Source organism: Colias croceus, chromosome 4 (genome assembly GCF_905220415.1).
Source record: "Colias croceus chromosome 4, ilColCroc2.1".
Classification (NCBI taxonomy): domain Eukaryota; kingdom Metazoa; phylum Arthropoda; class Insecta; order Lepidoptera; family Pieridae; genus Colias; species Colias croceus.
The window spans coordinates 6,708,247-6,726,383 of NC_059540.1; the positions used below are offsets into that span (position 1 = coordinate 6,708,247).

The window sequence follows — 18,137 nt, forward strand, 5'->3', positions numbered from 1 at the left end:
TCGATCACTGTGCCGGGCGCTAGGGACACGCCAACTGTTCTGAAGTCGGGCGGTTAAAAGGTTAAAAAAAATGTTATGAAAAATTAATGTTTGACCATATATTTTCACTTTAAACAGTATTTCTTTTTTTTATTCGAGTTGACATATAGGAATATTTTTCAAAGACACCTGTGTATAAAAATAGCAGTAGGGATCTCGAACAGATAGGAAAACGTGGAGGGGAGAACTGCTATGTACAATGGAATTTCTCGGCCGGTTTAATTATAAATTAAACGTACTCTATTGAGTACATTTAAAAAATGAGATAATTAATTACGACTAATGAAAAGAAAAAAAATGATAAGTACCGAATCTGTTTATTTAAATATATTACAATAACCTACATTGTTGCTTACATCAAATATTTACCTAGTTGAAATGATAATATCATCGTGAAAGCGTTCTATTAGTCGTTTTTTAATAGTTTTTTCTACCGGGATATGCTCTGTAGTGATGACGTTTTTCAACTTTTGCATGGTAAATTGGCAATCATCATTCTCTTCTATGTAGGAACTTGTATATTTGCTCCATTGATGCATCTACTTAGATTAATTTTCTTTTCAACATTACTGAGGTGAATTGAATTTTTCAGCAAATTATAATACATAATCCGAATGATATTTTGCTGCAAGTGTCTCTAAGTCGTTTATACCAGAAATCCTTTTCTGGATATCTCGATAATAATCGGTTTTCTGGACGGCTATAAAATTCGTGATGGATTCATTCAAAGTTGAAGTGTTGATGTATGAAATCTGACTACGCCGGCATTTTTTTGTATGGAGATACTACAAAGACCTCGTCTACTCGAGAGAATGCCGCAAATTGGACGAATTAACCCGGAAATTGAGAGTAGCAGAAGAAACCATTAATATAATAAAAGGGTATTCAGACGTTTAAAAGACAACTTTTTCCGGTGATGTTGCACTTGCAGGGGAGGTCATTTTGAAAATGTATTGTAATTAAACACCTTGTAATTGGTTTTATTTTGTTTGCATTAAAATTTTGCACTTACCACTTTTAGATTTCAATTTTTCGATTGAAGCCTTATGAATAATAAAATGAAATTTTCAGGGTAGCCCGTAGCTACCTCATAGATAGAGTAAGTTTTTAAAAAGCCAAACGGATATTTTTTAAGTGATTTTATTTTTTACGGGCCCTTGAAGTTATGAATATACTGGGTAATTTTATCTTTCTTGGCATTAAATTCTTTTTTTTATTCCATTCGAAGATCTAACGATAGAAAATGTTACTATACTGAATTGGCCTATCTTTCAGCTTAGCACACAAAAAAAGTCAAGCATTTACCGCCATAATTCACGTCACCATAAATCAAAATCTCTACGTACTCGGCGATAGGTGAAAATTTGAAAAAAACGTCATAACTAAGAAAAAAAGAAAAATTGCATAATATACATGGGGGTGATTCGGGTAGCCTTTTATATCCTCTACTTCCCAGCTTCAGTATATCACTACTTCTTGGGACACCCTCTATGGTCAAACATGAATTTTTCACAATAATTGGTTTAAACAATGGAGTGCACAAAAAAAATGGGTAAACATTGCAATGTATAGTTTAAAAAACAATATCCCACATCGATCATAATAATTCATTCACTATAACTCTAATCCGAGGTGAAAACCCCCAGGCGCTCTATTAACAGACACAGATCAAAGGCGCGCGGCTCGGCTTGTATCGACTTCAGAACAGTTGGCGTGTCCCTAGCGCCCGGCACAGTGATCGAAAATTAAATACCTAAAAGAAAGAGGGATGTGCAATACTTGAATTTGTGATGTCGATATTTCGTTTTAATAACGACATTTGCATTTGCGAGCGTGGTTAACTAATAACTACATCTCACCAAGCTAAGTTTACACCTCGCTGGAATGCGGCATGTACCCGTATAATATAATGTTAAAAACAACAAATGTAAAGTAAAATCTAACAAACATTTGTTTACTTTTTTAAAGTCATAGCGAATCCTTTTTTTACAGCCCGTACCTACCTAAGCCTCAGTGTGACGTAAACGACGTTAGGTACCTTACGAAATTATTCGACATTTTTCGCAAGTCAGTAAAACAAAAAGTGTTTAAAAATTTGAACGATTTATTAATTACTAGCTTCCGCCCGCGACTCGGTCCGCGCGGATGTCGGTCTTCGCGTGGATGGTTTATTTCTCCATTTTGAGTAACTCTGACAATGACATCTTATAAATATCTATTGGACCCAAATACCTCTAGGCCTATAATAATACGCAACGTGTGTTCGCGGTTCTACAGAACAACGTCTATGGATAAAACTGAAAAATTAAGATTAATTTTTTTCTACGTATTTTTCCAGGATAAAAAGTAGGTATCCTATTTTACGCCCAGGATAATAAGGTATAATTATACCAAGTTTCATCGAAATCGAACCGTTAGTTTTCACGTGATGCCTTGTGCCTTGCACTCGTTTATGACGTAAGAAGCGGTCGTCTTTATCCGACCGTAGCGCAGGGCGCACTAACAAAGTAAGTTTCGGAACATGTAGGCTAGGGATGGGAACCATCAATTGAATCGCTAGCATTTCATATACTCCAGTCTGTAGGTATTTATGCTCTACAAAAGGTGGCGTAGAAAATGTTTTGAAACAGTATTGTTTAGGTATGAAAGGTTAATAAAAAACTATAATTGAAGAAAAAAAGAATTTTGGCGGGAAGCGCTTGTCAATTGTTATTTATCTCAAGTTGAAGTTCGTTGTCCGTAGAATAGCAAAAATGCAATTTTAGGCATTTTAGGGCGATGATTATTGATGATTTTAAAAGTTCGTTTTCTCCGAAAGTTTGCACTGCTCGCCTTCAAAATACTTTTGGGAGGGAAGCACCTCATTTGAGCACTGTAAGGCATTGATTTTGATATGCTGAATTTCATCGCGGCCGTGTTTCTCTCAATGATGAAATTCGTGAAGGTCGACCCTCAATAGTAATATAATATCAGACAAATACCTACATTGTTTTATTTATGAGTGACGCAAAACTTTCAGTGTGGCCCACGTAGATGCCGGATAGGTGGTAGCTGGAGGCGTCAGGCGACCCACCGACATTAAATTTTAATACCATTAATACTTAATAAAACAATAAGGATACTGCAAAACTGGTTCAAAAATAATGCTTCGTATAATGTATATAAAACATTTATTATATATTCATATTTATTTTATTAATATAAGAATAAGAATATAACATTTATTGATTTCAGATTCAGTTCGATTACAATAATGTTTATTGATTCAGATTCTTTCTTTGTACAAAATTATAAAATAAATTTTAAAAATTATTATCTAGGCTGTCACTGTTGTAGATTACTCTATTGAATAATAATCAACATTTTTTTAATAAATATCGGTTTAAAAATATTATAACTATCAATCATATTATTATAATTTTGATTAAATTTTTTCATTTAATTTTTGAAAAATATGTAGTTGGTCATAGTTTCCTTTATTAAGCCTTCTGATGTTCACAGTACACGCGGTCTGTGACTAAATCGTAACCGCAAAAATTGCTAGATTTAGTTAGGATATAGTAGGTCGATAATTCAAAATGCAGAAGTACACTATGTTAAGTATTGATTATTAACAGATAAAAGTCGCTATAAACTACAAAATATAAAAAGGCAACAGTTGCGTTGCGACTACAGCGGGATATCACGTGCAAAAATTGGATTAATATCGTAGACTGAGAAACTATTAATATAGTGTATAGACTTTGTGTATAGAGTAGAGGTTCATATTGACTTCTTTTGCTAGTGTATTTATTAAATCATTGTAAAATTGTAGTATACTATTTTTATTATTCAGATACCAATTTTCTGACTTTTTCTTTATGGAGCGACCCTTTCAGACCAGACAGACTATAGAGGGCGCCACGTGCCGTGGTGAAGGGTGTGGCGGTTGTTCGACCATCGACATCTGTGGACTGTGGTCGACATTCGTCTACGACTGTCCATAACGTGCTAAGTATTAACCCCATAATAAATAGCTATTAGAATGATGCCCCATGGACATTTAAATTAGGTAATCTAATAATATTAGGTAATAATAAATTAGATAAGTGGATATTACTTAATTGCTCTATAAATCTTGCTATTCGTATTCGTTAATAATATAATTTTAAGCCTTAAAGTATCAATACTATAATTAATATTTAATAATAAATTCGCGCACGTAGGAAGCGAAAAGAATAGTTTTGTGCATTTTGTTCACAAAAATAAATACTTATATCTACTATGATACGTTATTTTTGTACTGTCGTCATAATATATAAATATTCTATTTGCAATTAAAGCTTTCTTATGCCTCTAGACTTCTAGAGGCTTATAACCAAATAATATGCATGAACGTCGAACACCTTTGACGCATACGCGCGTAGGAATGCATAGGCTATAGGTACGTAGTTTCAATGCACGTATACATACAAACGTAGTCCAATTACATAAACACAATTTGTTAATTCTTCTCTTTCTATTAACTTAATATTTTAGTGATGTTATGCAGTGTTACATTATGTCTAAGGTAAAAATTAAAATAGGGTTACTAATGCTAATTCAACACGTGGATGTCCTTGTAAATTGTGGGCTGGATGTTGTTTCCAGTTTAAAACTAGTCCGATGATTATAATCGTCGCCGTGTGCCTTTTCTGTGTCGAGTGCAAGATTGTCGTGACCTTGCGTTAGTATATTATTTTCTGCATCGCTGTAAAACACTCCACCGGCTAGTTCAGAGAGTCGTCGTCGTCGTCTCGTGTCCTTGTCGTCTGCAATACTTGGAGGTCGAACGCTCGAACTTCGTTTTCTTTCCAAGCCCATACGCGTTGGTACACGTAACGCTTTCTGAATAAAGAGCAGTGATGTGTAAACCAATAGCCACAATGTAAACAAGTTCAGGGTAAAGAGCAAGATCACGTTACACATTATTAATGCCTATTGCCTACTTACTTTGGGAATATCAAATGTAGGTATTTATACCTATACCTAAGTGAGTAAAACTTATTCAGGTCTGCTACTGTGGTATCTAGCTTAGAACATATAGTTATTATTCTAATTTATAAACTTAGCTGCATTACAAATTTACAAATGCTAAATATTCGCAATATTTTGTTGGATCAAAACACGACCTAACGTCCTACTTAGATACCTAATATATAGATAAGGCGTGCATGCATGAATAAGTGAGACCCCGAAAAAAAGATAAAACAGCATGTAAAAATAGCTTTAAAATACATGTAGCACAAAATATTATGTAACATGATTTAATTAATAATTGTGATGTATGTTAAGACACTACTTAAATTTGTATAACATTTACCTTTATCTTAGCAGGCAATGAGTTTAGTAAGGAGACAACCGGAGGTGCGATCAGATCGATGGGCACTTGAGCAGGGTCTGTTACACCGGTGATAACAGACACTATCATCCCAGCTAGCAACGTGGCAGCACAGCCCAGACTTGAGTACCAAAGATATGATACTCTGAATAACCAAAATACTGCCGTGTCTTGATTTTCACTGTAATAAAAAAAAGCAAACATTTAAAGTACCTATCAAGCTGATAAATTGCTTAATTAATTAATTCCCTATACTAATTTATTGACCACTATACATATATTAAGTGAGGACGACGAATACCTGCACATTAAAATAAAATGGGTCACTGTATCACCGAATATACGAAAAGAAACAGTACGCCAGAATATTGTTTCATACGCTTATTTACCTGGGGGTATTGAAGTTAGTGGTTAAATTATAGAAGTCTGGACACGAGTCCGTTGAAGCTGGCAACCGTGGGAGCGGCACCTGAGCTAGTTGAGCGCCGCCCCCTGCTGCTACCACTACTGCGAGGCCAAAAACTCCTCCAGCTATTGCACCCTAATATGTAAAGGTATAAGCATTAATATATCCGTTTAAGTTTTCATTTTGCTTCATATTCATATTTCATACTTTGTTTAGGTAACTTTTAAAATTTCTCTTTAATTTGATTAACGTAAGTATAACGTTTTATCATATGAATGATTTCTACCAAACAATGAAAGAACTTTATTAATGTACTTGGGCACATTTTTATAATTAATGACTATCTATTAAGACATCTTAATTTTATAATCTTATATTTTATAAAATTACAATTAATGCAATGCAATGCTATTTTTGGCTATTTGCCCACCAAAGTAGTAAGTACCTACTTACTAATGTTTAAATTTATTTTTTTATACAATAATCTACAAATGCGTACATACTTTTTGATTAGCCCAAGGGAACAGCATCCCAAGACTGAATAGTCCCAATGAAACTCCTCCGGCCATACCATTGAAGGAGAGAGCTAACTGCAACACGGGTCCAAGACGCTCTACAATGAACACAAGTCCAAAGGATACGGCACCACATCCGAGACACACCCATCTGGCGATCTAAATTAAAAAAAAAAAACAATGTTTACTGGCAGATTTTTGTGTAAAACATACATAATGCAAAACATGAAAATAGGAACGTTGTGATACAAAAATGTAAGAGCTTCATTTAATAATGATGAAATTAATAAATAACACCAATGCTGAATATATTATTTATTATCAAATTAATCAAAAAGTTAAAAAGTAATCAAATAATTTCTAGTCAATTAGGAATCAGTTTCCTGTATGGAGATGTGAACAAATCGTTAAATAAATTACCATAGCGCCTTTGTTTTCAGGTAAAGTGATACCTAAAAGTCCGCTTGCTAAATCTTGACACGCTATTGCAGCTAAAGAATTCAATGCTGATGCTACAGTCCTGAAAGCATAGTGCATAAATGTGTGTTGGTAATTGATAGTTTATTGAAAAAATATTCAGTCCATTTGTCTGACTTTAACCACGCATTTTCATCTGTTCTCAAAAAGAATATTTGTTTCTGTTTTTGAACCAATAATAATTGTGTTTAGTTCCTCATATCTCTTTGTAACAAAGAAACTATAATACAGTTAACGTTAAATCAAGATTTAATGAAATAATTTCAAAAGAAGTATAAAAGAACATGGAACAAAAAGTTTTATACCTGCGTAGTTTTATACCATCGTTTTATACCTGCTTTTCTAAAGTAGGTATAAAACGATGAGTTTAAAAGGATAATTTCAATAAAATGAAACAAAACCAATAATTGCATTTTACATTGGCATTAGGTACCTATACAGTTTCAAATAAATTATGTTAGGTACATCAATATTTAAGACGCCTGTTGATTGTCGTTTAAGAATGTTAAATTACGTTTCTAATATTTGTGGACACATCAAATTGAAACCGGAATGGTAACTGGACGATTCTGGTTAGTTCTTAATTTAAGACCTAAGAAGGAATCTGAGTTAGTTATTTCAGTGCCTTCGTACACTTCGCTTTTAAGTTTGGTATTGGCAAGACAATGGATGTAAAATGCTGTTTTGAAACTGTATTTCCAAAAAGGTGTGTGTGCATTCATTAGTTCTTAGGTATTACCCAAGACTTGCTGCGAAGATGCCGGCTACGAAGAAGCCTGGAACTCCTCGATATCTACCAAACTCGCGGACGACATATAATGGTAGCAGACGGTCAGATGCGGATATAACACCAGCCTGAAGTAAGTATAATTATAAAATTATTTAATACATTTAGATTATAGTTAGGTCCTTTTTGATGAGACTTGTTGCGTTTCTTTTGAAAAGTAAAAAGTACTACCTGTATAGGATCGCATCCAGCATAATGCGTGGCCAAGACTGCTCCAGTTATAAAATTAACTGAATAAACTGCAATTAAACCAATAGCCGAAACCCATAAAGCGATACGGGCTTGAGATATTCGTTCCACGGATAAGTATTTCTGGACGGATGCTTGGTTTGCGCAAAACATGCTCAACCAGTACATGGTTCCTCCTACAACCACTGACCAAAACGAATGGCGGACGGTTGGATCTGGATCCATACTGAAATATAAATTTTATTATTTACTAGGTACGTGTTAATTGTTTCTAACTAACTACTGTCTACTTATTAATATTTGTTATAAGTTGATTTCAGTTTTTTTTCGGGAAAAATTATTATATTAGAATGAAAATTGATGAGTGCTAACGAATGGATGTTGCTAATAATTTTATAAAGGCCATAACATCAGAGCTGGATGAAGCTACCATCATCTTGCCCAATTACAGTATTTTCTAGGGTGATAGGGCAAACGGTCAATCACGGAAGATTATGCATTGCTTCATATTCGATGGTGAAACATTTTGGAATGTATTCACTAGATTCATTACAAGGCGGCGTTAATCTTACTTAAGAGAATGGCATATTTGACAATACTTTACATGAAACGTTCCTCGTTACTTATTAATCATCAAAGTTAGCTAAACAGGCAAAATATGCAATTTATTTTTATAGGCAATGCTCATGTAGGGTGACAATTTGCATGACATAAAAATGGTTTAAAATGAATATAAATTACTCAAAAAAGTGAAGCCTGTCTGATCGTCTTGCATTGTCCCAAACGACTTCCAAGCCACCGACTTGTTTTGCTCCTAAAGCTAAAATAGTTGCTAAAGATCCCAATAAAACAGCTGACTGGAATGAATCTGTCATGATAACAGCTTTCATTCCACCCTAAAAAGAAAATAAAAAGTGTAAGTAAGTATTCCTGTTTCGCAATTCGTTACATAATTTAACATTAGTCATTATCTATATTAAAGTAATATACTTACTTGTGACGCATAAAATATGCACACCACATAGACCAAAGATACGGCTAAATACGTATTGAGTCCGGTCACTGCAATCAATTCAGAATATTTTTTATTTTAATTTTTAATATTTTAATTACTATTTGTTTTATATTATGTGTACTGTACTTTTGCGGGCCGGTACCTATACCCCTTGCTATTGTGTTTCTCGGTTCCATAATACTCGGGTACCACCAGAAGGACGGTATCCGGACCTTTGGAAGGCTTACGTGGGGACACGGATCCAACACGCAGAGGCCCTTTCGAGAATTTTAATGTGTTGTGGGACACCAGCCGCAGCCTGCCCATGACTGCACTATAGAGATACAGCCCTAGGCAGTCCGCGGCCGATGTAGGACTATTGCAGGGTATGGAAATTTAATAATTGGGCTATGGATTGGGATGCTAAATGGACTGGTACTGGGGACTATGGGAAACTATGGCACCTGCCTTTCTACTAAAAGAAAGTAAAAATATGTTGGCAGGTGGTGACTCGCCCTCTCACTGTATGGGCCCCCAAAATAAGTCGCTGCAATAGTGCGACAAGGGGGCAACATATTGTGAGCAGCTAAGGGTGGAGAGGCGTCCCTGGACTTTAAACTCCGATCACGCGCTCCCTGAGGGTCCAGCATCACGTGCCCACTCGCCACTTACGCTTCGCATCCACCCTTCGAGCTAAAAGCTCTCGCGACTCCACTCTGGCCGGCCGGTTAAGGCAAGCCAGAGGTGGGGGTCCTGTCCTCGTCAGGCTTCACTCCGACCGGCCGGTGAAGGCAAGCCGGAGATGAAGACAGGGGCCTCCCCCGGGAGCACTCGGTTCCCGCGGGGTCGCTACTCCCCGACACCCCGCCACAAGGTGTCCTGGGGGTTGACTGATTGCACGGGTGGAATATCTATTGTCACGTAGACAACAGATACTCCAACCGTGGGCGATGGGGTCGTCACATCCCTACGCCCTTGCTATTGTTATTATTAGCATTCTCATACGTCGTTGGTTGTAACTTATTTTGTGTACGAATGTCCTAATGTCTGCCTATTACAATATAACATGTCCGATATACCTACAATTTTCAAGACGTAATTCTAATGAAATATGTAGTAAGCTTTTTAAGCTTTATGAAGAATTCACTCGTTTTTGGACATGTTGACTAGACATAATATTTATATGTACAGAATTACAGAGTATTTATTAAGTAATTATGATAGTGTAATTATTACATTCTTATATGTATGCTGTAAAGGTTTGAAAGAATAGAAATCCTTTTGGTAACATTGGTTAGTCGGCGTTGAATAAGACCTCTTGCAAAATCCTATGAAGTCATATTCACATTACTATAAATGAATTAATTTTACGATTCTATTATTGTGTCATTGTGTAAGTATCGTCATTGTTATTGCGTGCGTAACGCTTAGAATTTCATAGTACCTAACGCCATCTTTATCATCAAGAGTTTAAGTTGGTAATAATAAAATCCTAAACAAAATATTCATAAGTAGGTTCTTTTTTATCAACCTATCTTTTTATTTAATATATAATCAATAAAAATTATAACGCTGGCACTTCCCTGGCATGTTGTAGGTATAAGAAAGTAAGGTCAGAACACGGACTTTTGAAGGTATTATTACACATATAATAGAATGTTAAAAAATTCCTTTGCAAATAATGTTCAAATTTCTAGAAATAAGAAATGTAAGTTCTTTCCTAAACATTTATTTCAAATAATAATTTATTAATCAGGACTCCTGAGTTATATTTTCTGAAATCAAATGGCCGTCCGATCTAATCTTCGTATAACATGATCTAACAAATATCTCAATAGTTCATATTTTAATCGTTATATGTTACATAAGAACCAATTACGATAATTAGATATATTTATAGAGGTGGTATAATTGCTAGAAGTTTCATAATCGGTCTTTGGCGTAGATTATACTTTCAAGCAATATTTTTTATTAATAGTTTAAAGTGTTTTATGTTTATGTGTAGATATTAATCGTAAAATATTATGCTTACCGTCAGACAGAGCAAGAGCTGGAGCATATACGGCAACAGCTGTATAAAGAATCATTTGTAGCATATACAAAGCGCTGGCGTAAACACGCATAGATTTGCAGAAACGCACTTCCTAAAATTGAACAAAATATTACATAAATTTTATTACGATATGATTTATTTATATAAATTTTTGTACCTATGGTTAGAAACTAGCTGTATTAGAGTACTGAGTACCTAACCTTGCCACGACAGTTCTAAATAAATTGTAAGTTGTAACTTGTCGGTTAACTCGCAAGTGACATAAGTACCTTTTTAGAAATGTAGAGAACATTGAATTGAACTTCTATTCATAATTATTTGTAGGGACTAAATTATATATAAATGTATTATTGTACTTAAAGTAGTTATCAATTACTCTTCTCTCAGTGTACTTCTCCTAAAGGATTAACGATACGGCAATTATGATTTTAGGTAAAAGAATTATCAAGAACGTTTAGAGACTAGGATATTTTTAGTTTTTAACTTATTTCCGTCTATCCATCTTTAAAGAAAAAAAAAAATCATACCAGGTATTCATAACACGACGTCAATCGTAGTCTCATAAAAACAGGTAAAAAAAGCTGACTAGAAATTGGCACAACCAATACAAATGCGATGCATATCATCCAGAATTGTGCGCCAGCCATGTACATTTCAGCTGGATTTCCCAATAATTCAATTGCAGTTATAAAACTGTAAAATTTAAATTGATTAAAGATACGAGTTTTGTTTTAGGTACACTTTATTTCAAGGACACTCATATATACCCATACTTATATTAAATATTTTATAAGAAAAGCAATAATTATTTACATGTAATGAATAATTGAAATAGGTAGTAAGGTATCATAAATCAAATGTACTATTTGATAATAATAATAAATAGTGTACATAATATTGTTGAACATGGACGTTATACTTAGTCATGTGTGAATATTTAAAATCGATTTAGGTTGCGGTAAAAAAGTTAATAAAAGTGTACCTATGTTGTGAATGTAACTTTAATGATTCTATCATATTATTATGAAATTTAAATTTACCTTGCGGCTAAGCTTAATGCCATAGGGAAAGTTCCCATGGATGAACCACCAAGGAGGAAATCATCGCCAGTGGTTTGCTTTTCACCAAAATATCCATAAAATACTCCGATAGCACACGATACAAAAAGCATTGCACCGAGAACACTATAATCTTCCCAGTGGAATAGCTCAGACAGATCAGTTTCATTGTTTATACCCGAAGATGCATTTAATTGTACGGGATTGGGTGTAGCTAGAGCTGGTGATGCCGATACAGCCGGAATCGTAAATAATATGTCAACAAAATATGAGAGAAAATAAATCTGAAAAATCACACATCATTACATAACAATCATTCAGTGTAAGCACTAAGCATACAGTACCTATATGCACAAAACGGATAAGTATCTTTCGAAATATACTATAATTTTGATAGTAGGTAAGTTATATTTTGTAGATAACAATTGGAAATAAAGACTAGTGTCTTCCGGGTACGTACTTTGTACGTTTGTACGCTTTCAGATGTTCCACTTCATTCAATTAAACATGACTGAAATCTAACGGTACATTTAAATCAAACGAGCTAATGCTCATTCTATTCTTCACTATGTCAAATCCTAGTGAAGGCGTAGAGCATTATTTCGTAGTTACAGAGTGCGATTGGAAAGATTCTATGCAATTTTTTTTTTTTTTTTTTTTATGTCAGAGCAAGCAAAGGGGCAAGTGGGCCACCTGATGGTAAAATTATGTCGAATTATTCTGTTAATTATACAAGTAGGTATACGGTAAGTCATCTGTACATAGGTACACTACCTACTTTAAATTGCATGTGAATCTTGTAGGCGTTATTGATTAATTTTATTTAATTTATCTAACGACGCGACGTCTTCTTGAGTGATTTTTCAATTTCAGTGGAAATTGAGGTTAATTATTTAATGGCACTTATTTACAGACAATTCATTTTTATTTATTCCCTGATACAGTACAAAGTATCTACCTAAGCATAGGTAACCTTAGCATTAGCATGTAATAACATTAATAAGCACTAAAGGAATATGTTTACAGAGCTTGTTACATTAGGATAGTTAAAAAAATCGAATAAAAAAAATTATGATTGCGTTTAGAAAAGTCTCAGACTCATTCATTTTTGTAAATGTAAAATCAACAAGCAAATGACTCCGGAAAATAAATTTCTTGAAATTGTGTAAATACCTAATAGGTAAAATTCTTGTTTACGACAAACGAATCAAATTTTACCGATAAAACGTAACAATCGTACTAGTAGTGACTAGTAACATTTTCCACGGCATACAATTATGGAACCTAAATATTATGGTATAAATTCAAATACCTATTTGCGTGTTAGCGCACTTGTTACGGTTATAAATTCAAGAACAAAGCGGACGCGTTACATTTGCAGCGGAAAAAACCGGTTTAACTGTCAGTAAATCTTCTTTAGGGCGGTCTATTCCAGATATAAAGTTATGTAGAGACGCTGAACTGCCAGCTCATGGGATTGTGTGCGTGGCTCACACCACATTCCTAGCAATTAATGGGTTCCAAGTACATCACCCTTTTAAATTGTTCCCATAATTATTCGTTATGGATATGCGTATCCAGATAACATATAATAATCAACATCTTTAAAAATAAACAAATTTAGGGATCACATTGCTGGCTGGCTTTTTAAGCTGCTCTACGAGTTATTAAATATTAATGAATATGGTTACAAACTTACGAGTTCTTGTAAGATGTCAAGTTATTCCATTTTGGTATATTTGATCGGGCCCTTATTTTAGAAAGAACTATAATATGCTATGAGTTATGACTGTATTGGGTGTCGAACAATAAATCTTTATAAATGTAGCATATTATGTTTACGGACACATGATCAGTATTCTATAGCTCCTGCGCTCAGGAGTTAAACACTGAAAGGAGTAGGTACTACTGTACCGAGGCGGAGGAAAAATTTCAGAAGTCTTCTATTCTACTTAGTATAATGTCACAGATGAAACTAAATTTTTGTAAGCTTTTCAAATCTTTTTTAAGTTATGCTAATACAAATAGATACTACCAACAACAAACCAAAAATGGTTCAACCTCACCCGACTTTCTTGTATTTAGATGTAGAGATGTAAACAATTTTTAACTATCACATTCTTTATTAGTCTGCAGAGATGGCTCAGTGTTGAGGTCCTCAACTTGAGGACTTCAGATTTCAAATCGATAATAAGTCGGTGGTTCGAGAGCAGGCGAGCGTGCAGGCAATAAATTGATTTTTCAATTTATCTCCGCATTTAAAAATATAAACGCTGCTCTAAACGGTGAAGACAAACAACTCGAGGAAACGGACATGTCGAAGAATCAAAAAGCTCGACGACGCGTGACGTGATATCCGCCTATTATATTTTTCTTATCACATTTGAACGCATTTGTAGTAAATTTTACATAATTTATATAACTACCTACCTACATCAATAACTGAAATTTATCCTGAATTTGTCATTCAATTTTATGAATTTCACCAATACATTTATTAAGAAAAAATCATATCTTATTCAAACTCAAACATAAACTCAAACTCAAACATTCATTTATTCAATTAGACTAGATAGATACTATTTAGTAGCACTTTCGAATCGTCATTACATAATTATTTTAACATTTACCACCGATTCGGAAAGCAGTGATCTATGGAGAAGAACCGGCAAGAAACTCCATAGTTGCTCTTTTAAAATCATGTCGATATTACATAATATGTAACTTATATCTAAATAGATAATATATCATAATATACCAAAGAATTTATATTTCAATTATACTTAGATCAATTTGCTTAATTTTTTTTCAATGAAATTATTATATTTGAATTATGTTTGACTCAATAGTCAATACTGAGGCATCAATGCGAATTTTATGTTTTTCTCACATAAAATTCGCAATTTCAATATACAATAATACGGTGATACCTGAATGGATGTTCATATGAGACTACAAACAACTAGCTATCAAAGCACATCAGCTGATCCGATTGAACTCTTTCTGCAGGCAACTATTTATTGTAACAAACAAAAAAAGGCGCTGTTAAAAATGTTACTAAATTTCCGGTGAAAGAAAATCGACGATTAGTAGGTACTTTTCCATAACCCCAGACAAACAGAAAGAAATAATACTATTTTACCGTACCAGTGGTAAATGAGTAAAAATAAATACATTTTGAGTTTTTTATTTATGTTCGTAAAAATCATTTCTATTGTTCATCTCATTGTAATTTTACTCTATATAGAGTTGTTTAAAACCCCAAAATACGTGAAAATACTGACTTACAATATACAACACCAAGTTTTTAATACGTCAGTATTACATGGTATTACTAATACATGAATGTATCTACAGCAAATCTACAGTATCTATCAAAAATTGGGCATATAGAGCAACATGCCATAGTATGTAGTTACAAATAAGTCAATGGCACTACTTCCGGTTAATGGCTCCTGCATTATAATGTTACGCTGATGCTATTTAAATGGTATACCTAAGCTTATTTTGTCAGATATAACTAATAATTACTACACACTTAATCAAAATATTCAAATAGCAAAATTTAACATAATAAATATCCATCCTGTTTTCTTGATGTTTCTCTAAACTGTTATATTTTAAGGAGCTTTTTGTTGTCGTTGGTTTTAAAAATTGAGAATGAAAAAATATTTTTATTTTTAGGAACAGAATTACATTAGAAATTTTTAAACGTACACTTTTGCTTATTAAGTACTTACTTATTTTGAAATCATAATTAGCTACGTAATACAGCCTCTCGTGAGCGATGTTTCGTGAAGCGGTTTCTTAATTATTTTTAGAGAGTTAAAACTTCTAACCAACCATCACATATTTTTTTAATATTGTATCCACATACGGTTCAGTCCTTACTAAATAACGCTTACGAAATTTTTCGCGTACCGCACCAAACACGCAATTTTGTGTGGAGGTATGCTATTCGAATAATTTAATTAACAATCGAATAATCAAATAGTATCTGATTATAGAAAGCAAATACAAGCACTAAACTACCTCAAACATATTTATCATTTCTCCAATATAAGAGAGAGAATAAGAGTCTTACCTTAGAGTATGGAGTATTTCTCAGAAAATCCATTGCTATAGTTAAAACTTCCTGGTCCTTAATAATTTCTTCCCATAATATCCTGTGTGATTGTGATATCGTACAAATACCACGTAAGTACTGGACGCGCCGTATAGCTTTGACTACACTGTACTATATGTCCAACATGCACACCAATAAATGGTAATTAAGACTCTGACAGAGAACAATTTGTTAACAACATATTGTTTACTATTTAACACTTAAACTTTTTTGTCCGTAAAAACCAATTGTTCTCGATAGAATATAGTATAATATAAAACATATGATAATTAATTCAATTCACTCATTTTAAATTAATCACTGGATTTAATTTTAAACAGATTTACACGTTTTACAGAGAAAAATATGTATATTTAATTGTTGTTGAAATATTTTTCATCGTTTTACTTAAAAAAATAACGTTCATTTACGTTGAATACGTTATTGCGTCGTTTTTTACAGAAATCGAGACACATTATAATACTTCTGAGTACAATCTATGCAATTTAAAGACCTAAGCTTATTAAGTGTGTGCTATCAGAAATGATTGGTCAAGCGTGCAATCAATCGACAGCGACACCATGACGCTATATCGCTCATTCACATTTCTTGCCATTATATATATTTTTTATTATTTTCTTGTCTTGCAAATAAAGGAAAAGGTTATTTCTTTCGTTTGTTTAACTCTACACACTAGATAGAGCATCAAATTACAACTTAACCCGTGTCAAAGTCCATGTCCCCACGATTTGGGATACGTCTAATATAATCATAATATTTCTTGTGATCTTGGATAGGTATGGATTTCTAAAAAATCATTCAATTGAAAGAATTGATGAATAGGGAAAAAAATCCATAATTATAAGCACTTTATATCCCTAATAAACTCCTTCCTCCATATCCCTTCGTTTTGTTAGCCGAGTCAGGGATCATAGAATTAATATATTAATGTAGTTCTAACGTTATTTCAATTTTTATAATATCCACGTTCATTGTAATTATTATAACAATAAATATTACCAACTAGCTTCCGCCCGCGACTCCAACGCAGAAAAATAATTAAGATTTATTTTTTTCTACGTATTTTTACGGGATAAAACGTATCCTATTTTATGTCCAGGTATAATAAGGTATAATTATACAAAGTTTCATCGAAATTGAACCGTTAGTTTTTACGTGATGCCTTCACATACAGACACACGGACAGAAAGATAGACAGACAGACAAAAAAATTTAAACACATATTTGGGTTTGGTATCGATCCAGTAACACCCCCTGTTATTTATTTTTTCAATATATTCAATGTACAGAATTGACCCTTCTACAGATTTATTATATGTATAGAAGATACTCTTCCGCCGATGGAATCTGCAGGTAGACCGTAGGTAGTTACAAAGCGAACACATAAATATATGTATTTGTATATCTATTTTACAAATTTTAATTTTACAAAACAAATAAAAAAACAGAATTTTAATATTAAAGTAGGCCAAAGTTATGAGAATTTCCTATTTAAAATATTCAGATTAATTGCGATCACAATAAAAAATTTGATATAAGTAATATATTTTTATATTACCTAGGTACCTGTGATTACAAAAAATTTTCCTGTAAGTTTAGTAACTCAAATAAGCTAAACAAAGGATCCAACTTCATAGTGTTTTGCGTGTAATTTACCTATGCTATTAGGTACACAGCTCTCTATGATATCATGATTCCCAGTAATGATAGCACCATGGTTAGGTACTTGCTTTTACTTCCTTGTGTGCTCATCTATTGACAAATAACAATCATCTGTATCACTAACCCAGTTAATAATAGTACAATATAAAAATGCAGTGTACGTATCTAATAGTAATATGTATCTATATATATATGTGGCAAATTCTAGAGCACAGCTTTGTAAGCTCGGGAATTAACCCCGTTATCTACTTTGGGAACCTGCAGTCAAATAAATGGTGTCGTAGTCACAAATATGTGCATAATTTTATTGGTATTTAATATATTTATGAGAAAGAATTATATATTTTTTGTGAACTATAAATAGGTAGTTTTATATTATCGGTTAATTAAATTTTGATATTATTTTTAACATATATTTACCTATATATGAATTTTTCTAAAAATATCTTCAATTATTATAAAAAGTCACTTT

General features: G+C 33.2%; 1 protein-coding gene across 1 annotated transcript; it reads right to left on the reverse strand.

The window, feature by feature from the left end:
• Nucleotides 1–3,569: 3,569 nt before the first annotated feature.
• On the reverse strand, nt 3,570–16,297 carry LOC123691151 (sodium-coupled monocarboxylate transporter 1). Its single transcript, XM_045635410.1, has 14 exons — nt 15,971–16,297; nt 11,860–12,167; nt 11,347–11,512; nt 10,799–10,910; nt 8,767–8,834; nt 8,514–8,668; nt 7,755–7,998; nt 7,536–7,651; nt 6,740–6,839; nt 6,308–6,478; nt 5,788–5,939; nt 5,381–5,579; nt 3,762–4,905; nt 3,570–3,579 (listed from the first exon to the last, which is right to left on the reverse strand). The coding sequence occupies exons 1-13, from the start codon at nt 15,992–15,994 to the stop codon at nt 4,621–4,623; spliced, it is 2,100 nt and encodes a 699-aa protein (XP_045491366.1). The 5' UTR covers nt 15,995–16,297; the 3' UTR covers nt 3,570–3,579; nt 3,762–4,620.
• Between the last annotated feature and the right edge of the window lie 1,840 nt (nt 16,298–18,137).

What these genes read in the sequence shown, in the direction of transcription:
- LOC123691151 (XM_045635410.1), bottom strand. Translation starts at nt 15,994, where the DNA reads ATGGATTTTCTGAGAAATACTCCA. An exon ending in CTGGATGCGATCCTATACAG is followed by an intron (nt 7,652 to 7,754) that starts GTAGTACTTTTT and finishes TACTTACTTCAG; the next exon opens with GCTGGTGTTATATCCGCATC. An exon ending in CTGAAAACAAAGGCGCTATG is followed by an intron (nt 6,479 to 6,739) that starts GTAATTTATTTA and finishes TTTTTAATTTAG; the next exon opens with ATCGCCAGATGGGTGTGTCT.